This window comes from Pseudonaja textilis, chromosome 9 (assembly GCF_049901715.1).
Source record: "Pseudonaja textilis isolate UNSWEBS1 chromosome 9, rPseTex1.2, whole genome shotgun sequence".
Lineage (NCBI taxonomy): Eukaryota > Metazoa > Chordata > Lepidosauria > Squamata > Elapidae > Pseudonaja > Pseudonaja textilis.
The window spans coordinates 21,996,984-22,019,362 of NC_141998.1; the positions used below are offsets into that span (position 1 = coordinate 21,996,984).

Consider the following 22,379-nt stretch of genomic DNA (forward strand, 5'->3'; position numbering starts at 1 on the left):
AAACAAAGCCATGAAACTAGAAAGGGAAATCCTAAATTGGTATTAAAATACTATTCTGTGGAAATCTAGCTAATTTACTTTACTTTATTGTCATTGCACCTCGTACAACGAAATCAAGCATCTTCAGTGCACATCCTGACCATGAAAATAAACACAAACACACATCCTTCACACTCCACACATTGAATTGAAAACCCCCGACATCACACCAACACTGCCCTATACAGCAGAATTCAAAAGAGCTACTGCCCTGGGATAGCAGCTGTTTTTCAGCCTATTTGTCCTTGTTTTTATTATTTTGTACCGTCTGCCAGATGGTAATAGTTAAAAAAAAAGGGGGGTGCCCAGGATGAGATGGATCTTTGAGAATGTTTTGAACTTTCTTAAGGCAGCAGGAGCTATAAAGCTCTTCCAAAGAGGGGAGAGGGCAACCCATGATCTTCTGGGCAATGATGTTAACCCTCTGGAGTGCTTTCCTATCTGCCCCTGTGCAATTGGCAAACCATACAGAGGTGCAATAAGTTAAGATACTCTATATGGTGCAGCGGTAGAAGGTCACCAGCAGTTTTTCATTTCGTTGTTGTTTCCTGAGAAGCCTCAGGTAGTATAATCTCTGCTGGGCCCTTTTGACCAGTCCTGCAATGTGAGCACCCCCAGGTCAGGTCCTCTTTTAGGGAAACACCCAGAAACTTAAAACTGGCCACTTGCTCTACTCGGTCTCCATGGATAAGCAAGGGCTGGATGTCTGATCTGTTCCTTCTATAGTCCACTATAAGCTCCTTGGTCTTATTGGTGTTGAGGACCAAGTTATTGTCTCCACACCACAAAAGGTGTGAGATGGAAAGAAGGGTTTGCCTTGACAAATGCCAGATCCTTGTATCTGCCATTCTTTAATCAGATTTGATACGTTTAGTTCTTTTTCCTCTCTATGTATCCTGGGTATCTTATTTCTTGCCTTGTCTTTTGCATCACCTTTTACCTGACTTATAACCTTTGCCTGGCGCCCCAGATGCCCGGAAAAGTCTCACCTCTTGGGGGAAATGCAAGGGGAAGAGAGGGGGCCATGTGGATTGCAACTTTTCTTACCTGCTTTCTCGGAGATGCCTGTATAATAACATCTTCATCCCTTTGGATTGGTGGAATCCACATCGGACTGTTGGGGAGGGGGCTCTAATCTCCTTTATCCTACTTGTATGCCCTGAGGGACCTCAGAACCTGCTTTGAATTCTGACTTGCTTTCACACCCTTTTCAATAAAAGGTTCCTTTTGAAATACAAAGTTTTCAAGAGTCTATACTTGTTTTGAAGCGGGGGCGGGGGGAGAAGAGAGGCTGGTCCTTACAAATCTTTTATTGAGGCTTCCTCCAGCCTCAACATTTGATATTCAGAATTTGACCACTCACAACCCTTCTGGTTTTATTTACCAAGACATCCTCTTGCAGCTGTTCCGTGCCAAATTCTTGGAGGACTATTTTGGAGATATATTGCTCACAGGTCGTTAAAAGATCTCCACACAGGTTGTTCAGCAGCTCCTGTTCAAACATGAGATGGGTGGAATTTGAGTAAATGTTTGCCGAGTTATCACAGCAACCTTCCCCAGGATCCCACTTCTTTGTGGCTAGGAGGACGGCTGGGTCTTATGACAAGTTTATCCAGCCTGAGACTGGTGTGATCTACCTCCACCTGAACAGCATACAGGTAAGCTGCCTAGGGAGATTCTCAGTCCTCCAGGACAGGTCCTGGTTGTCCCAAAGATACTTTTTTTCAAGAGGCAACTGGACTTTCTTTGTTTTTCTTTGAAGACGTTTTGCTTCTCATCCAAGAAGCTTCTTCAGCTCTGACTGGATGGTGGGGAACGGAAGGATTTACACTCCTTGCGGACAGCAGGTCATTTGCATCCTTTTAGAGGGTCGTTGAGGCCACCTGAAGGTTTATCAAAGAGGCTATATATGATGAAATTGAACAGCTCTTTCTCAACAGAAGGGATACAACATCATCTATCTCCAGTTTACAACACCGTCCTTTCAGCAGTTCCCAAAAGGCTCCACACCCATTTGCATCACTCAGGTGACCCTGGTTAAATCTCCAGGTTGCCTCAATGACTCTCTAAAAGAATGCATATAACCAGTTGTCTGCAAGGAGAATAAATCCTTCCATTTCCCACTATCTTGTCAGAGCTGAAGAAGCACCTTGGATGAGAAGCGAAACGTCTTCAAAAGAAAAAAAAAACCAGAAAGTCCAGTTGCCTCCTGAAAAAGCACCTTTGGGACATAAAATCCATGGTTTTGAAGACTCGCCGAGCCTCACCTGCATCTCCTTTGGGGCGTCTGTGACGGCCTGGCTAAGCTTCTGCAGAGTTTCGATAGCTGGGCTGATCGCTTCCAAAGGACACTGGAAGTCCTGCAGCCAACATTTGAGATCATCTGCAAAAGAAGGCCAAACCCCCCAGAGTAAATGGGTGTTGAGGGGCATAGACAGTTCTTCCCTCTCACCACAAAGAAGAATCCGTAAGACAGACGGTTGCTTCCAGAAAAGTACCCTCCCAAACGACTGTTCAGGGAGCTCTCACTCATTAGCCTGCTCTTGGTACCGCTGGGCAGGTGTCTGGCCACACTTCCAATCACGCTGAGGATGTGCACCATGGTCTCCAGATTGGCTTTGGGCTGTCTGGAAAACAGAGAAGAATGAAGCGATGAATGACCCCACTTCTCACCCGTGAATGAAAGCAACTAGATTCACATGTTGTGCCTTGGTTCATTGGACCCTGGGCTGTAAACCAACTGGGGGTGTGTATATCACTATGCTAGGCCAAGGATCCCCAAACTTGACAACTTTAAGACTTCTGGGAGTTGAAGTCCACAAGTCTTACACTCGCTGTCAGGGTTCCAAGTAATATGCCCAAACCAACCGGAACTCCAAGGCAGGTAGATTGTTCAAAGAATAGTTCTATTGGATAGATCATATTGGCACAGGCTGGTGAAAACCGACTCTGAATATTCCCGTGGTTTGCACCTAGTTGAAAGTAAGTTTCCCCCCTTTCCCAAACAATCAGTCACATGGTCCAATCAGGGTGCTGTCCAGCTGCCTGGTAACTTCACTCCTCCTCTCTCCGGCCACCTGTGGAAATGTCCTTGGTTCCCAGGAGAAAGTATTTTATTTTGGCTACAAACTCCAGCTATCTCTGTTTCCTCCTTCCTACCGCTCAGCTCCAGTGTGGCAGCACTGAAGCCTCAAAATGGCCTCGAACAGGTCAGCTTCAGGGTTGACAGTCGCTAGGTTTGGAGCCCTTTGTGTTAGGCCAAAATCAGAGGATTGTCATATTTAACTCCAGCTTTGGTGCGACATTTCACTCACTTGCTGATGCTGTCCCAGGCATCAATGATTTTCGAATAGTCCAACTTGGGTGAAGAACCAGCCACTTTTGCCAATAACATCCAAGCCGCTGCCGCACGCTCAGTTTCGGTATGAGAGATGATGCCGTTAATGAACGAAGAGGAGAATTTGTTCTTCTGAGCCAAAATGTGGAAAGCTTTACTTAAATAGCGGCTGAGAGAGAGAGAGAGAGAGAAAGAGAGAACAATCAATCATAAGGACGCAGTCACTGAATTTCACTGTTGCCAGAAAGCCAAACTCCATTAGCTGGTTGTTCGGTTTGTCCAGAGAAACTGCAACGTTTTTAAAACTAAGATGCATGAAAAGATGAAACTAGCTTCTTTTAATAAACCCTAATGTAGGATAGAAATAATTTTTTTAAATGTTTTTTATTTTTCAGTTTCAAAAATAGAAAGATTGAATTTTTTTCCTCATGCAGTTTGTTGACTGGGCCCAAACGCCTTTGTGCCACATTTTTCACCATTTACAACATTTACTTTCACATCGATATTATTTCTCTAAATTTAGGATTAAAATACATCCAACAGCTAAACAGTTACAAGTCTTCTGGTGATAATACCTTATTAACATTACATCTCATTATTCTCACCATAGGAATAATAACAAATTATCATCTTATGTATATCTCTATCTTATTTTTTATTCTCCTGTTGTGGTTTGTCAGAAGCCTGCGGAAAAACACTATTATAAGATATGGGGTTTATTTTATCAATGGTTAGAAAAAAAAGGTGTGGAAACGATATATTTTATAGATAACTTTACAATATAAAAATAATAGAATTTAAGAGAAAATGATATAAGAATGTATTTTTAATTAGATGAAGTGGCAATGGAATTTACATTACATATTGGTTTAAAATGTTGAATATCTTATATGACGTGGTGGAACAAATAGTTATTGTCAAATGAAAGAACCACAATGATAACACACACACACACACACACACACACACACACACACACAAAATGGAAAATATGAGAATTTATGTGACTTGTGAAGGACGACTATGGACATGTAGCACAAAAGAATTGTAACCAGTCAACACACTGTATGTAATTGAAAGATGGTTTTATGCTTTTCTGTATTGTTTTATCTGTGTTTGTTTAAAAAAATAAAAAACATTAAAATCTATAATTGTTTTCCTCCCACTTTTGAGGGGAAAGCAGCTACACGTTTCTTCCGGACTGGGAAGAGGACAAAGTTTTCCACCATAGCTGTGCCCTCCGAATCTCACAACCATTGTCCTCGTACTTGCTTGCTTTTCCTCCCTCTCCCCCAAAAGTTGGGTAGCGTGTTTTTTTAAAAAAACAAAAAATTGGCATCCTTCATGGTCCCCTGCTCAAATTCAACTGGAGCTGTCAAGATGGTGACCCTTCCTTTCTCTCTCTCTCCTTTTTTTCAAGTTAGTTTTGTAGAGAATCTGATAGCGGGGAAGAACAGGGACCAGTCCGGGATCTGGGGAGGACTCGGACAAGGGTCCTGCATCTGATACAGAGATGGGGCCAGGACCATCTGGGAGTTATGTGCTGACTCCGGAGCCTCCTGAATCTGGCAGCAATGAGGCAGAGGAACAAGGGGAGCCTGTTCCCAGTGCGCACATGCACAGAGCTGCTAGAAGGCAAGAACAACTAAGACAAAAGGGGCGACTCGGGAGTAAGGCTTGGAGGTGATTGCCCCTCATATAAGGTATAAAGGAAGTGCAAAGGTAGGAAAATCTTTGCAGGAAGCAACGTCATTCGCTCTGATCGATTTGGACTCTAAAAGCTCCGTGGTGAATTTGTTCTCTGTTTGGTTTTGGAAAGACTAATTGAGGCTTTAGTCGTTGTCAGCACTTCAAGTCAGATAAAGGTGCGTTCTTATCAAACGTCTCTCGAAGAACTTTGGCAAACGTCCCTGGGACTATTTTAAGACTCATTCAAGGCTGTGAATCACGATAATTCACAGCCATTAAACTGAAATAAAAAGGATCTTGGATTTTATGTGTGTTTGTTGGTGTCTCAGGAAGCCTTGGTCAGAACAACTCCTTTGTTCTTCTTCATTTCCAACTTCTTTTTATTCTCTGTTTTCCGTATCGTATACTACTCATTTTGCTCTTTCTACTTAATTGCTAGTGTTAATCTATTCATCTCTGCACATTCTAATATTTTCCTAACTACCTCCTCATCTGTGGGGATCTCCTCCCCTTTCCAATGTTGTGCAAATACAATTCTAGCTGCAGTTAGTACATGAATAATTAAATATACATTCTCTTTATTATACACTTCAGGTACAATCCCTAACAGAAAGAATTGGATGGGTATAATTAACGTAACAGGGAGCTCTGGTGGCACGGTGGTTAAAATGTAGTACTGCAGCTCAAACTTGGTTCGAATCTCATGGGTTCAAGGTTGACTCAGCCTTCCATCCTTCTGAGGTCAGTAAAATGAGGACACAGATAGATGGTGGGTGGGGCAAAATGCTGACTCTGTAAACCACTTACAGACAGCTGTAAGCACTGTGAAGCTGTGGATCAGTGCTTTTTTGCTACTTTGAGCTAAGTACTATTGCTATCTTCAAAAAGGAACAAATGAGAAGATAGGAAAGTGTAGACTTGTTATCTTAATGTCTATATTGGGTAAGATCCTTGATCATATTATAAGCAATAAGTACAGCGTGTGATGACCCAAAGGGGCGTGGCACAAAGGCAATGCAGTCAAATAATAAGTAGGAGTCCCTTTATTTGCTCCAACTTTGCCCCCAATGTCCTGGTTACCTTCTGGACTGGAGAAAAACTCCCCCAGGAACAGCTTTTGGCTGCAGAGATTCAAGTCCAAAGCATTGTCAACAAAATCTGTAACTAGAAGTCCAGTCAAGGTAAGATGAGGTAATTAGTCCGGCAGGGCAAGAAAAGGAATGGCGGTAATTCAACCTAGTTGGGAGAATGCCAGGAACGCAGATAACCGAAGTCAACACAAGATAAATTCACGTTTGTTCCCAGCACACATAGCACTCAGCTTGCATCGCTTTTAAACTCTCTTCTCAGGTGTGCCTAATGAAGGGAATCGGGGCCCTTTCCTCCCCCGTAAGCCATGCAACCCACATTGCTCTTTTCTCCATTCCTCCCTGCGTGCTCTAGGATGAAGAGGGTTCTTCCTCTGAACTTCCTCTCCCTTGTTCTATCTCTCTCCTGCTCTGCCCAGCCGGACTTTGCCTTTCCCAGTTTCCTCCACGGCCAATGGAGCCACATTCACACTCCCTGTCAGCTGTTCGTCTTCCTCCTCTGATTCAGACTCCGACAGGGGCATCACACAGTGGTACCTCAATACTCAATTGATTCTGGGAGGTGTGATGAGTACCAAAAACAATGAGTATCAAACAAATTTTTCCCACAAGGAGAGGACTGTAAAGCGATATATAAGCCTAAGTGCTATTGCTAATTCACGCTATCTAAAGTTTAAGGTTCACAAACTACAGGAGCCTATCTTAACTTACAACAAAGGCAGAAGCTGTTTTTAAACACTCTGAGTCAACATTCAAAGAACCACAGAAGGGTCTATTCCATACACACAGATTGTCAGAGCTTTCTTCAAAGTAATGTGCAACATTTATACAATCTGTGTATCAGATTAACCGAAATATTCAAAAAAGGAGATTTTGAAACCTGAGGCTCTGAGCTTAATTTTGGCACATCAGAAGTTTTCTACGCCTTTTTAATGACTAAGCAATATCTGGATTTAGCTCTTTCATCTTGCTCATTTGTTACCCATGACCCTTTAAACTTCAAAAGTGATATTCCTTGGTGCCAAAAACCTTGTCTTCCTCCCATATACATTTCTCCACTTGTCTCAAAATAGGACAAAAAATGTGAAATGATTCATTAAAACTCCCAGGCAATGTAAAAATTCCAAGTGTCTCATCCATGGACCAAAATTAGGATTTGTGATGGTATCATCCATCCTAACACAACATGTTCTATTTCAGAAACTGTTACACGCTGTTGAGTAATAAACAGATGCTGTTTCTAATCAGCATATGTTCCTGTCATTCCCGAAGCTGCACCTCACCCCTTTATTTTGCTTTCTGTAAAATTTGAAAGGGGGGGAAAAAGAGAGCATGGAATAAAATGCTCGGAGTTGCAGGCACGCTGAGTACAGTAATGATGGATATTCTGCAAAGGAGGGAGGGAAATTTCTAATTAGCATTCAGCCGTCTTTGTTGATTAAAAAAGAGACCTGCGCAAAAATGGAAGGACACTTTTGAGTCCTACCATGGACGAATGGTTGCAGAAGTTGGTGGAGTTGGCTGAAGTGGCAAAACTGACCACTTTGATTAAAGAAAAGAACGCAAGTATTTTTGCTTCCACGTGGAAACCACTTCTGAACTTTGTGCTTCATGTGGAAAAGAATGAAACTCTGACTTTGGGGTTTTACAGATTAGATTGGTGGATCTTTATAGAAATGACTTGTTTGTATTATTACAAAAAAGCAAAAAGCCGTGATTTGATGTTAATGCCTTATTTTACAGTAATAGTCAGTGTTTCTTCTTCTTTTTCCCTATCTTTCCTCACTTCTCTTCCCCCTTTCCCCTCCCCACCTAACGGCTCTTCTATTTACCTTTGCATTTTATAATACTCTATAATATTTTATAATATTATAATATTTTATAATACTCTATAATACTCCTGCGAGTCCCTTGAACTGCAAGGCCATCCAACCGGCCAGTCCTAGAGGAGATCCACCCTGACTCCTCTTTAGAAGACCAGACCCTTGAAGATGAAACTCCAAGACTTTGGCCACCTCATGAGAAGGAAGAAGGACTCCCTGGAGAAGAAAAGTCTGATGCTGGGGAAGATTGAGAGCAAAAGAAGAAGAAGAAGGGGACAGCAGAGAAGGAGGTGGCTGGATGGAGTCCCTCAAGCAGTCGGCGTGAGCTTAAATGGACTCCAGAAGATGGTAGAAGAGAGGAAGGCCTGGAGGAACGTTGTCCATGGAATCCCGATGGGTCGGACACGACTTCGCAACTAACAACAAAATAACTTGATAAAAAAAACAAGGGTCTGCACTTAAGGTCAGGCAAATAGCAGTCTTGAGGACTTAGCCTTCTCCCTCTCTCAACTTTTAGCTTCCGATGCTGAAACGTTCTACTCTCTTTATCAAGGTGTAGCGTTTTTTGCTTCCGCTTTTGTCATTAGGCAGGAAGATACTTCAGGAAAGAGGCACAGAAGAAGAAAAAAACAAAAGAAGTCCAGCTGCCTCTTGAAAAAGCACCTTTTGGGACATTGTGCCTAAGGTTGAAGGAGAGGGTTCAGTCTTGGCGAGCGAGGATTACATTCGCGCAATACTGGAAAAATGAAGACACACTGCGAGATGAAGAGATAGTCAGGAAGATACTAGACGGAGCAGAAATGGATAGACTGACACTGAAAATTAAACAGAAAGAAGTAGAATATTATGAATCGTGGAACTTATTTTACCAACAGTTGGAAAAAAGGGGTGGAGATTAAGAATGTAAATTTGTACTGTTAAGCAAATTATTTAACAACGTGATTTTTATTATGCACCAAGAAATGTATTTAATAGAAAATCAATAAAAATATTTTTTTTAAAAAAAATAGTACCTTTGAGATATTACATAATGAATGTATGAATGCTTTATTGGCCAAGTGTGATTAGACACACAAGGAATTTGTCTTTGGTGCATATGCTCTCAGTGGTACATAAAAAGAAAAGGTACACTTGTCAAGAATCAGAAGGTACAATACTTAATAATAGTCATAGGGTACAAATACGCAATCAAACCATACTAGGAAACAGTCAATATAGATCGTAAGGATACAAGTGACAAAGTTACAGTCATAAGTGAGAGGAAATGGTTGAAAGGAAGGATGGGAAGATTAATAGTAATAGTAGTGCAGACTTTGTAAATAGTTGGACAGTGTTGAGGGAATTATTTGTTTAGCAGAGTGATGGCGTTAGGGGGAAAAAAAACTGTCCTTGTGTCACAGTATACAAGTCTATTGCATGTAAGATTAGAGGAGGGGTCCTCGGGACAGCCCGATGTAACAAACCCTACCTCAGCTCTTGAGTCTCTGTTGTGAGCAACCTAAGGAGATCCCAGGCCAGCACTTGATCCTTGTCTTGAGGCATGAATTTATGGCAGGGCTTCATCGGCTGCAGCAAGAGGTGATCTACGCACTCCAGGACTTTCTCCTGGACAGTGGTCTCACAGTCCATAATGACGGGGATGACTCCCATAAGCCAGGCCTTCTGCATCAGAAGGTTCGTTGGTTGTGACTGGAAGAAGGAGGAGGAGGAAGAGGAGAGGTTGGTTAGAAAGCTCGGCTGGCCAATGGGGTTTATTTTAATTTCCGCTACCGGTTCTCCAGAACCGGTCGGAACCCGCTGAATACTACACCTCTGGTCAGAAGGTACCACTTTACCAGTAATAGCTCCGTAACAGACTGCAGCGCTAACTTCCTCACGGAGATAGCTGGATCCCGGCAACGATCCTGGACGGTGGACAGGTCTTCTTGGGTACACGGGACCACAGTGTGTTTCAAAATGCTGGTCAACACCTGGACATCCGACAACGGAGGGGAAGAGATGGAGATGGGGAAGAGGTAAATATGGTCAGTTGTCCCCAGAAGCAAGCATTTTCGATCAAAAATCTGAAGAGTTGGAAAAAAGCTGATCTGGGGATTCAACCCAGAGCAGGAGGCCCGAAACACCAAACTATTCTAGGAAGCTCTTGTAAATTTGGCTCTTGTTTTCTATGGAGCGTGAGGTATACGGATGACAGGAAATCTGGCCCAGAGAAATTGAATCTCCATATTTTCATTGGCATCTTCACATACATTCTATGAATAGCAGAATAAGTGGGAAGGGACCTTTGAGGTCCTCTAGTCTCACTCCCGGCTCAGGAAACCCCTGGATCAGGAAATCTGCTGTCCCAATGCTCAAGAAACCCTATACCAGGGGTGTCCAACCTTTCACCTTCCCTGGGTCACATTAGAAGATGAAAATTTGGTTTGGGCCACACATAAAATAAAATAACAGTAACGATACCTGATCATCCAAAAAAACCATAGAAAACATAGTTAACATATTAAATTTATTTGGAAATTAAGTTAGTGAGATGTTTTTATTAGCAGAAGCGGCGGCAGCGATGGGGGGCAGAAGTGGCAGCGGGGACAGAAGCGGCGGCGGTGGCGGCAACAGCAGGAGGTGGCGCTCTGATGGCGCCCGCCTTTTCTGTTGCTGCTTGGCCTGGCGCTCGCCTCGCCCCGCCTCGCGCCTGCCTCTCCTCCTCCTTGCTGGCTCTGGCATGAAGGTTGGGGTGGGCACTGGGCCACATTACGAGGCGACCTGGGCCGCATGTGGCCCGCGGGCCACGGGTTGGACAAGCCTGCCCTATACCCTTTCAGACAAATGGTTGTCCACTCTCCTCTTGAAAACCTCCAGTGATGGGGCACCCATAACTTCTGGAGGCAAGTTCTTCCACTGCTTAATTGTTTTCACTGTCAGAAAACTTCTCCTTATTTCTAGGTTGAATTTCTCTTTGATCAGCATCCATCCATTATTCCTTGTCTGGCCTTCAGGGGCTTTGGGAAATAGTTTGACCCCTTCCACCCTGTGGCAGCCCCTCAGATATTGCAAGACTGCTATCCTGTCTCCCCTGGTCCTTCTCTTCTCTTCCCTAGACTAGCCAGGCCCAGTTCCTGCAACCGTTTATTGTATGTTTTAGCCTCCAGTCTCTTAATCATCCTGGTTGCTCTTCTCCGCACTTTTTGTAGAGTGTCAACATAATTTTTTACATCATGGTGACCATCTCACCACTCCCATCACTTTGGGACTCCAAGCATGACATGGAAGCATGATGGCAATGCGATGATATCTCTGGACTGGGCAGAGCTCCAATTTTCTTTATATGGGAATCTGGATCTTTTTATTATTCCCGACACTTCACACAATACTTCAATTTTAGACACGAAATTGACACACCTTCCAAAAAGAAGAAGAAGAAGAAGAAGAAGAAGAAGAAGAAGAAGAAGAAGAAGAAGAAGAAGAAGAAGAAGAAGAAGAAGAAGAAGAAGAAGAAGAAAGAAAGAAAGAAAGAAAGAAAGAAAGAAAGAAAGAAAGAAAGAAAGAAAGAAAGAAAGAAAGAAAGAAAGCAGTCCCAACGGTGCTTTGTTTTTCAGCAGGCAACTGGACATTCTGGTTGTTTTTCTTTGAAGATGTTTCGCTTCTTATCCAAGAAGCTTCTTCAGCTCTGGCTTTCCATTCCCCACCATCCAGTCAGAGCCAAAGAAGCTTCTTGGATGAGAATCAAAACGTCTTCAAAGAAAAAAAAACCAGAAAGTCCAGTGGCCTCTTGAAAAAGCACCTTTGGGATAGAGGAAGGAAATGATGGATGGATGGATGGATGGATGGATGGACGGGAGGGAGGGAGGGAAGGAAGGAAGGAAGGAAGGAAGGAAGGAAGGAAGGAAAGTCTATCCATCTTAAAGTCCTGAAGATGCATTTTCAAGAGGCAACTGGACTCTCAAGAGCTGAAAAAGCTTCTTGGATGAGAAGCGAAATGTCTTCAAAGAAAAACCAGAAAGTCCAGTTGCCTCTTGAAAAAAAAAACACATTTGGGACAACCAGGACCTTGAGGACAGAGATTCTCTACAAAGAGAGAAACCCTGCCAAAGATTGGGAATACGGTGAGTTGTAAAACTTGATGATCAAAAGGGGAACAAAATCGCTGATATATATTTCCAAAGCCGGTATAATGTCCACCTCTCCTTCCTGCCAATTGTGGAGAGGGCTGCATCAAGACCATAAATAAATCTACAATATTCAGGGAAACCAGCATTTTGTGCCGCTCTGCATTCAGGTGGGTGCCAATTCCTTACCTCGCCATCCAAATTCGTTATACCCCTATAAATATTCTAAACACAGGGAGGGTTTAAATGTTTAAAAGTGATTTATTCAAGCTTACGTATTTCATCACATAGTAATAAATCTCCCGGCAGGAGGCAGAATATTTGCCAAAGTTAAGGTCACGTTTTTCCCCTCCTCCCACCATTTCTCACTCACTGTCATTTTCAGGGAGGGGAATTCTCGATAGCGATAGAGAACAGTTGGACTGATTTAGACATATGGCCCACGAGGAAGTTGGTTATGAATTTATACACCTTTAGTTGCAAATTACGGAGTAAATGAAGAGGAGGCAGAGAGGAGGAGGATGGCAGTAATGAAAGCAATGAACACCTGCAATTTGTAGAGATTCCAGATTTACCCTCTAGAAGGTGACCGAACAGCGGGCTTCAAACATTAATCATTAACTCTGCTCAACGGCAGCCGAAGCCAGAATAGCGCAGGGGTAAAAAATAAAATGGAGTGGAGTCAACAATTACTAAACTGAGATACCTTCCTCCAATCGGTGGACCAAGGGAACACAAATAAGGTATATGGCTAGTAAAATCAATGAAGAATTGTAGCTATCATGCTGCGGCGGTGAAGATGCTGGCCTAGAGACCAGGAGAGGGAGTTCTAGTCCCATTCTTAGGCACGAATCAATGAAAAAATGTAGTTATAATAGAGCAATATTGAAGGTGCTGGCTTAGAGACCAGGAGACTGGGAGTTCTAGTCCCATTCTTAGGCACGAATCAAAGAAATATTGTAGTTATAATAGAGCAATATTGAAGGTGCTGGCTTAGAGACCAGGAGACTGGGAGTTCTAGTCCCATTCTTAGGCACGAATCAATGAAATATTGTAGTTATAATAGAGCAATATTGAAGGTGCTGGCTTAGAGACCAGGAGACTGGGAGTTCTAGTCCCATTCTTGGGCACGAATCAAAGAAATATTGTAGTTATAATAGAGCAATATTGAAGGTGCTGGCTTAGAGACCAGGAAACTGGGAGTTCTAGTCCCATTCTTAGGCACGAATCAATGAAATATTGTAGTTATAATAGAGCAATATTGAAGGTGCTGGCTTAGAGACCAGGAAACTGGGAGTTCTAGTCCCATTCTTAGGCACGAATCAAAGAAATATTGTAGTTATAATAGAGCAATATTGAAGGTGTTAGCCTAGAAACCAGGAGTCTGGGAGTTCTAGTCCTGGCTTAGCTATGAAACCAAGCTGGGCAACTTTGGGCCAGTCTCCCTTTCTTTCTCTCTCTTAGCCCAAATTCACCTCACAGGGTTGTTGTTAGGGAGCGGGAAAGAGGAGGAAGAAGGCATTTTATTGGACTTTCTGGTTTTTCTTTGAAGGGGTTTTGCTCCTCATCCAAGAGGATCCTTCAGCTGAGACTGGATGGTGGGGAATGGAAAGCCAGAGTTGAAGTAGCTTCTTGGATAAGAAGCAAAACCTCTTCAAAGAAAAAACAAAAACAAAAAAACGGAAAGTCCAGTGGCCTCTTGTAAAAAAAAAAAAAAAAAAAACCACCTTTGGGAGTAGGGATGGCATGAAAATGCTAATTAAAAATATGAATATGTTAAATGGGTTGGTGATCCGGTGTTTTTATTGAGCAAAACAACCCCATCCTTGTGTTTTCTGAGGGGCTTGTCCGATGGCGGGCCTGCTGTTAAACTAGAGAAATCATGGAAAAAAATTGTCCCCTCTTGCAGGTTTTCGTGTTCTGTTATACGACGTTCCTTTTAGAGAACACTGATCGGCCTGGGCAGGAGCAGAAGAGGTGAGATACCTACCTGGAGGGCCGATTTCCTCACGTTGGTCTTCTCATCTATAGCTCTCCGCCTCAGGACGGCCATGATTTCTTTTCCTGTTGAACAGGAGGGGAAAAATGGAGGCTTCTCAGAGCTGCCATGCGTTCAGCTGAACATCACAAGCATTTAACATTTACTCAGACAGGGTGGGCGTCTTCCAGCCCTGGAACCCAATTTTTGAAGCTGTCTACAAGTAAATAGTTCAAACCTTTGACAAAAAAAAACAACACCACAGCTTTTTAAAATTTAATTTTGTTCTTCAATTTTGGGAGATTGGACAATTCATGTTTCTCCAGACCTGGATCTGCTCTTCAACATTCCCTCATGTTTACGGAGATTCTCAGTCCTCCAGGTCACGGTTGTCTCAAATGTGCTTTCATTTTTCCAAGAGGCACCTGGACTTTCTGGCTTTTTTCTTTTGCAGACATTTTGCTTCTCATCCAAGAAGCTTCTTCAGCTCTGACCGGATGGTGGGAAACGGAAGGATTTATACTTCTTTATACTCCTTTATACTTAAGGAGTATAAATCCTTCCGTTCCCCACCGTCCAGTCAGAGCCGAAGAAGCTTCTTGAATGAGAAGCGAAATGTCTTCAAAGAAAAACCAGAAAGTCCAGTTGCCTCGTGAAAAAGCACTTTGGGGACAACATTCCCTCATCTTTTCCAGACCTTCGCTTCCTAAATTCCTCCTCCTCCGTTTCCTCAACCTCCTGACGTTTTTGTTCCTTGTAAACCCAAATTAAAACTGCACAGAAAATTATCTTCTCCTTCCTTCTCTCTCTTTTTAAAAGACAAACCCCATTTTGAAACCCGGCGTACCGTCAAACTTGGTGGAGTCCCGTTCGTGGGTCATTTCGATGGTTTTGAAGGTTGGGAATGTCTTCAGCTGATGGCTGGTACGACCTATAAAAGAAGCCCTCTCAGTTATTGTGATGACCCGGGGCATGGCACAAAGGCAACACAGTCAGATAAGCAAATTATCTCCAACTTTGCTGCCAATGTCCAGGTTACCTTTGGCTGGAGAAAAACTCTCCCAGGAACAGCCTTTAACTGTAGAAAATTCAGTCCAAAACAAGGTACACATAAACGATAACTTAAAATCCAAACAAACCAAACTGAAGTAATTAACTTGACAGGGCAGGAGAAGGAATTTCAGACTTGAACGCACAAAACTCACATAGTTGGGAAGACGCCGGGAACACAGATAAGACACGATGATACAAGATAAATTCACATTTGCTCCCAACAGCTTGCTGCATGCAGCTTGCTTTTTTTAAATACACTTTGTTCCCAGCTGCAGCTAATGAAGGGAATCAGGGCCCTCTCCTCCCCCATAAGCCATGCAACCCACATTGCTCTCTTCTCCATTCCTCCCTGCGTACCTAGGATGAAGAGGGGGTGGGCCTGGATCTTCCTCTGAACTCCCTCTCCCTTGCTCTACCTCCCCCCTGCTCTGCCCAGTCGGACTTTGCCCTTCCCCAGTTTCTTCCACAGCCAACGGAGCCACCCTCCCACTCCCTGTCAGCTGTTTGGCTTCTCCTCCGAGTCAGATTCTGACAGTTATTTCAGAAAACCAAGAATTTATTACTCACAGGAGTGGGCAGGGAAAATTCTCAAAGGTGTTGGCAGAAATATGAGGCCGCTGCCTCAGAAATAAGACCGGGTGTTGCGTTATTCTTCTGCTAGAGTGACAAACTGTGACACACATCTTTAAGGGAAAGAATAAAGGTGGGAAACAGTAGGAGAAGGCAAAGAAGAAAGGGGGAGGCACTGGTTGCACCCCCGACGCCATTACTTCAAATGATGCTATATTTACTCAAGGAGAATTGATGGGTGGATTAAATGAAACAGAAGAACGTTAAAGGATGCTCCCGGAACGGTTATAAACTCAACCGAGTTCCTACTTTCTTTCAAAAGATATTTAACGATCCCTAACAATCCTAAAATGGCTCTCTCTTGAAGATGGTAAAACCCAGGGCGGGGGAGGTTTTCAGGGGAGAAACCAATTGCTCAAAGAAGCTGATTTTTTCGGAGATCTCCTTCCGTCAGAAAACATTTTCAACAGGCCTCAACGTTGAGCAAAGAATGGGACAGCACGGTCTCTGAGCAAGCTAGACCAAGGGACCATATATTTAGTTTTGCATGCATTGACAGCAGCAAGGACGGTATTTGCACAATATTGGAAAAACGAGAACACTCCATCAGAGGAGGATGTAATTTGAAAAATATTGAGACTGTGCAGAAATGGGTAGATAGACATTAAAAACAAAGGACAAAGAAGACACAGAATATTATCAAAACATGGAATAGATTTTACAAGTGGTTAGAGGTGAGAGGTAGTAATTGGATGAAGAAAGATTATTGCTATATATGAATTAAATATAAAGATGGTTTATATTTGTAAACAGGCCAATATAACCAACAGAATTACAAATAAGCTAATATAGAGGCATCTAGTTAAAACTATTCTGTTACGCTATTATTATTTGTATATACATTAATATTCCTTTTTATTTTCTTTGCTTTTCTGTAAATGATACGCCCTGACAATACACTGCATTCAAAATGCGTTTTATATATATATATATATATATATATATATATATATATATATATATATATATATATATATATATATATATATATATATATATGTTTTCTGAGGTTCTCATGGTATTTATATGTGGATCTTTGGTTGTTCGGGTTTTCTCCCGCGTAAGATTCGAAGTATCTAGGCAACGTTTCGATGAAGTCTCATTCATCATCTTCAGGCTTCTGTCTCCGGCTCTGTGCTTTTCAGAGTAATGTGAGATTGCAGCTGCTTCCTCCTTTTAACTGCCAGTGGGGGTGGGACTTGATTGGGTGGGGGCTTGGCTGTGTTCTGATTGGGTGGGGTGTGTTCTCATTGGTAGGGGTTTGGTTGTGTTCTGATTGGTTGGGGGTTAGCCGTGTTCTGATTGGTTGGAGGCGTGTTCTGTTCAGGTGGGGGCTTGGCTGTGCTCCGGTTAGTCTTAGTTGCTGGGGGATTTGAGCTGGTGAGTTGTGATCTTGCTTGTTACTCTAGTTCAGTGGTCCTGGCATCTTCATGTGGGTGTCGGTTTGCTTCAGTGCATGCTCGAGGCTTGAAGTGTGTAGCATGGCTCTGCAGCTTGTTCCCATGGTCAAACCATCTTCTGAGTGGTGAGTGAGAGTTTTCAGGAAGTGTGCTGGTGGCATGGTGGGCTCTCATGGGTGCAGGGTCTGAGTCTCTGCATGTTAGGTACTAGCACCCAACATGAAGAAGGACACCAGACCCACACCCATGAGAGCCACACAAGATGCCACCACCACACTTCCATGTAGAAAACAGACTCTCACCCACTCAGAAGACGATACCTACCATGGACCATAAGCTGCACTACAGCTGCATCACTACCCACTTCAAACCCCTCCGAGCCATACATGAAGCAAACCGACACCCACTATGAAGATGCAACAGACCACGAACTAGAAGCCAAACAGCAAGATCACAACTCACCAGCTCAAATCCCCAGCAACTAAGACTAACCGAGCACAGCCAAGCCCCCACCTGAACAGAACACGCCCAACCAATCAGAACACGGCTAACCCCCAACCAATCAGAACACAACCAAACCCCTACCAATGAGAACACACCCCCACCCAATCAGAACACAGCCAAGCCCCCACCCAATCAAGTCCCACCCCACTGGCAGTTAAAAGGAGGAAGCAGTGCTGCAATCTCACATTACTCTGAAAAGCACAGAGCCGGAGACAGAAGCCTGAAGATGATGAATGAGACTTCATCGAAACGTTGCCTAGATACTTCGAATCTTACGCGGGAGAAAACCCTAACAACTAAAGATCCATATATATATATATATATATATATAACATTTTGAATGCAGTGTATTGTCATGCAGTGACATATATATATATATTGTAATGCAGTGTATATATATAGATATATAGATATATAGATATAGATATATGTTTTCTGAGGTTCTCGGGTATTTGTATGTGGATCTTTGTTATTCGGGTTTTCTCACGTAAGATTGGTAGTATCTGGGCCCAGACACTACCAATCTTACGCGGGAGAAAACCCGAATAACCAAAGATCCATATATATATCCATATATCTTTGCTTTTATATATATAAAAAGCAAGCTAGACTATTTACCTTCCACATTGGTTAGGAATGTTTCTGCAGGAGTGTTTGTTTCCATGACCGAAGAACAAGCTGCTGCAGAGGGAAACAAATGAAAAGGATGAATTAGCTTAATAACCTGTGAATTTCACACCAGAGCAGTGACAAACTTCAAAAGCCCTTCATGGCAGGGAATTATACAGGTAGTCCTTGGACTTACAACACTTCATTTAGCGATGGAATTTCACACCAGAGCAGTGACAAACTTCAAAAGCCCTTCATGGCAGGGAATTATACAGGTAGTCCTTGGACTTACAACACTTCATTTAGCGATGGTTCAAATTTGCATTAGTACCAAAAAAAAGGGGGGATTTATGACTGTTTTCTGTACTACACTGCACAGGTTTAACATTAAGAAGCTTAGCAACTGGCATGTATATGTGATGGTTGCAGGGTCCCCCATTTCATGTGACTTTATGCCATCTGTCTTGTAATTAAAATATATATATATATATATATATATATATATATATATATATATATATATATATATATATATATATATATATATATTTGTTTTCTGAGGTTCTCGGGGGTATTTATGTGTGGATCTTTGGTTGTTCGGTTTTCTCCCGCGTAAGATTCAAGTATCTAGGCAACGTTTCGATGAAGTCTCATTCATCATCTTCAGGCTTCTGTCTCCGGCTCTGTGCTTTTCAGAGTAATGTGAGATTGCAGCTGCTTCCTCCTTTAACTGCCAGTGGGGTGGGACTTGATTGGGTGGGGGCTTGGCTGTGTTCTGATTGGGTGGGGGTGTGTTCTCATTGGTAGGGGTTTGGTTGTGTTCTGATTGGTTGGGGGTTAGCCGTGTTCTGATTGGTTGGAGGCGTGTTCTGTTCAGGTGGGGGCTTGGCTGTGCTCCGGTTAGTCTTAGTTGCTGGGGATTTGAGCTGGTGAGTTGTGATCTTGCTGTTTGGCTTCTAGTTCGTGGTCCTGTTGCATCTTCATAGTGGGTGTCGGTTTGCTTCATGTATGGCTCGGAGGGGTTTGAAGTGGGTAGTGATGCAGCTGTAGTGCAGCTTCTGGTCCATGGTCGTGTCTCATCTTCTGAGTGGGTGAGAGTCTGTTTTCTACATGGAAGTGTGGTGGTGGCATCTTGTGTGGCTCTCATGGGTGTGGGTCTGGTGTCCTTCTTCATGTTAGGTACTCGTCTGTTCATGAGGGCGGGTTTCCAAATGGCTGGAAGGCGGGAAGTGTCATCTCGTTTGTTCATGCTGTGTGGGCGTTTTTCTATCTCTATGGCTTCTCTGATTATTCTGCTGTTGAAGTGTTCGGTTTTGGCGATAGTTCTGGTGTTTTTAAAATCAATTTCATGTCCTGTGGCTTTGAGGTGTTGGACCAGGGAAGAGGTCGTTTCTTCTTTTTGATTGAGTTCTTATGTTCTTCAATGCGTGCATTTATTCTTCTGTTAGTTTGTCCAATGTATGTGGTAGGGCAGGCAGTGCAGGGGATTTCGTATACTCCTTGGTTTTCTAATTCGATTTTGTCTTTGGGGTTTCTTAGGATGGTAGATATTTTTCTGTTTGTGCAGAATGCTGTTTTGATGTTGTGTTTTTGGAGGATCTTGCTGATTTTGTCTGTAGTGCCTTTTATATATGGGAGGAGGGCTTTGCCGTTTTCTTGTTCTCTGTCTTGGATTTTGGTTGGGGTTTCTTTTTGGATTAGGTGGGTAATCTTCTTTCTTTGGAATCCATTGGCTGTAAGTACGTTGGTGAGAGTGTGTAGTTCGGTTTTTGGTGTTGTTCATCGGCTAAGCATTTTGTTCTGGAGATGAGTGTCTTGGCTACTGAATTGATCTGTGCTGGGTGGTGGTGTGAGAGTGCATGTAGATAGCGGTTAGTGTGTGTTTTCTTCTGGTAGATGGTGTGTCCTAGGGAGCCATTGGATCTTTTGTATACCAAGACATCTAGGAAGGGAAGTTGGTTGTTGGCTTCTGTTTCCATGGTGAATTGTATTTTGGGGTGTAGGCTGTTGAGGTGTGTGAGGAAGTTGTTCAGTTTTTCTTTCCCATGTGGCCAGATTATGAAGGTGTCATCTCACGTATCTGAGCCAGAGTTTGGGTTTTGTGGTCGTATTTTTCTAGAGCTTGTGTTTCAAAGTGTTCCATGTAGAGGTTAGCGATGACAGGTGAGAGGGTGATCCCATGGGTGCTCCTTCTATTTGTTTGTATTTTTGTCCATTGTAGGTGAAGTATGTATTGGATAGGCAGTGGTTGGTTAGATCTAGGATGTGCTTGGGGGGTTGTATTTGTTTTGGATGGCTGTCAAGGCTTCTTTTATTGGCACTTGGGTGAAGAGGATATGACATCTAAGCTTACTAGTAGGTCGCTAGGTTGTAAGTTTTGTTTCTTTATGATCTCGATGAACTGGAATGAGTTTCTTACGTGTGAGTTGATGGATTCTGCATAAGGTTGTAGTTGTTTGGCGAGAAATTTGGCTAGGTTTTGTAGAGGTGAGCCTATGGAGCTGACTATTGGTCTGAGTGGGGTTCCTTCTTTGTGTATTTTGGGAGACCATAAAGCTTGGGGCATCTGGATGATTTTTCTCTGGGTATGATTCGTTGCTGGATTTCTTCACTGATGGGGAGGCTTTTATTTTGGATTTGGTAGTTTTTTCTAGGTAGGTGGTGGGGTCTGTCTTTAGGGGTTTGTATGTGGGGTCTTGGAGTAGGTTGGTTAGCTTGGTTTGGTAGTCAGATGTGTTCATAACCACTGTCGCATTGCCCTTGTCTGCTGGTAGGATTATTATGCTGGTGTCTTCTTTCAGGTTAAGTAGTGCAGTTTGTTCTTCTTTGGATAAGTTGCTTTTGGGTGGTTTGCTAGTGCAGAGGATGTTGGTGATTTCGAGTCTGATTTTGTTAGCATCATCAGGGTTGGTTTTGGTCAGGCTGGTTTCAACTCCACATATGATGGTTTCTGTGGGGATGTGTTTGGGAGCGACAGCAAAGTTGAATCCTTTTGAAAGGACCTTGGTTTCAGCTTCACTCAGACCAATAGTCAGCTCCATAGGCTCACCTCTACAAAACCTAGCCAAATTTCTCGCCAAACAACTACAACCTTATGCAGAATCCATCAACTCACACGTAAGAAACTCATTCCAGTTCATCGAGATCATAAAGAAACAAAACTTACAACCTAGCGACCTACTAGTAAGCTTCGATGTCATATCCTCTTCACCCAAGTGCTAATAAAAGAAGCCTTGACAGCCATCCAAAACAAATACAACCCCCAAGCACATCCTAGATCTAACCAACCACTGCCTATCCAATACATACTTCACCTACAATGGACAAAAATACAAACAAATAGAAGGAGCACCCATGGGATCACCCCTCTCACCTGTCATCGCTAACCTCTACATGGAACACTTTGAAACACAAGCTCTAGAAAAATACGACCACAAACCCAAACTCTGGCTCAGATACGTAGATGACACCTTCATAATCTGGCCACATGGGAAAGAAAAACTGAACAACTTCCTCACACACCTCAACAGCCTACACCCCAAAATACAATTCACCATGGAAACAGAAGCCAACAACCAACTTCCCTTCCTAGATGTCTTGGTATACAAAAGATCCAATGGCTCCCTAGGACACACCATCTACCAGAAGAAAACACACACTAACCGCTATCTACATGCACTCTCACACCACCACCCAGCACAGATCAATTCCGTAGCCAAGACACTCATCTCCAGAACAAAATGCTTAGCCGATGAACAACACCAAAACCGAACTACACACTCTCACCAACGTGCTTACAGCCAATGGATTCCAAAGAAAGAAGATTACCCACCTAATCCAAAAAGAAACCCCAACCAAAATCCAAGACAGAGAACAAGAAAACGGCAAAGCCCTCCTCCCATATATAAAGGCACTACAGACAAAATCAGCAAGATCCTCCAAAAACACAACATCAAAACAGCATTCTGCACAAACAGAAAAATATCTACCATCCTAAGAAACCCCAAAGACAAAATCGAATTAGAAAACCAAGGAGTATACGAAATCCCCTGCACTGCCTGCCCTACCACATACATTGGACAAACTAACAGAAGAATAAATGCACGCATTGAAGAACATAAGAACT

At 42.9% G+C, this 22,379-nt stretch overlaps 1 protein-coding gene across 1 annotated transcript in view; it reads right to left on the reverse strand.

Annotated features, from left to right (window-relative positions):
- NCAPD3 (non-SMC condensin II complex subunit D3) overlaps nucleotides 1-22,379 on the reverse strand; it is a 60,017-nt gene that overhangs the window by 19,837 nt on the left and 17,801 nt on the right. The window contains exons 12-20 of the mRNA XM_087939125.1: nucleotides 18,263-18,325; nucleotides 14,905-14,988; nucleotides 14,070-14,143; nucleotides 9,812-9,946; nucleotides 9,445-9,665; nucleotides 3,354-3,545; nucleotides 2,569-2,666; nucleotides 2,307-2,422; nucleotides 1,424-1,531 (exon numbers count right to left, since the gene is read on the reverse strand). Coding sequence (XP_087795251.1) covers nucleotides 1,424-1,531; nucleotides 2,307-2,422; nucleotides 2,569-2,666; nucleotides 3,354-3,545; nucleotides 9,445-9,665; nucleotides 9,812-9,946; nucleotides 14,070-14,143; nucleotides 14,905-14,988; nucleotides 18,263-18,325 — 1,091 coding nt within the window. The remainder of the gene's footprint in view (nucleotides 1-1,423; nucleotides 1,532-2,306; nucleotides 2,423-2,568; nucleotides 2,667-3,353; nucleotides 3,546-9,444; nucleotides 9,666-9,811; nucleotides 9,947-14,069; nucleotides 14,144-14,904; nucleotides 14,989-18,262; nucleotides 18,326-22,379) is intronic.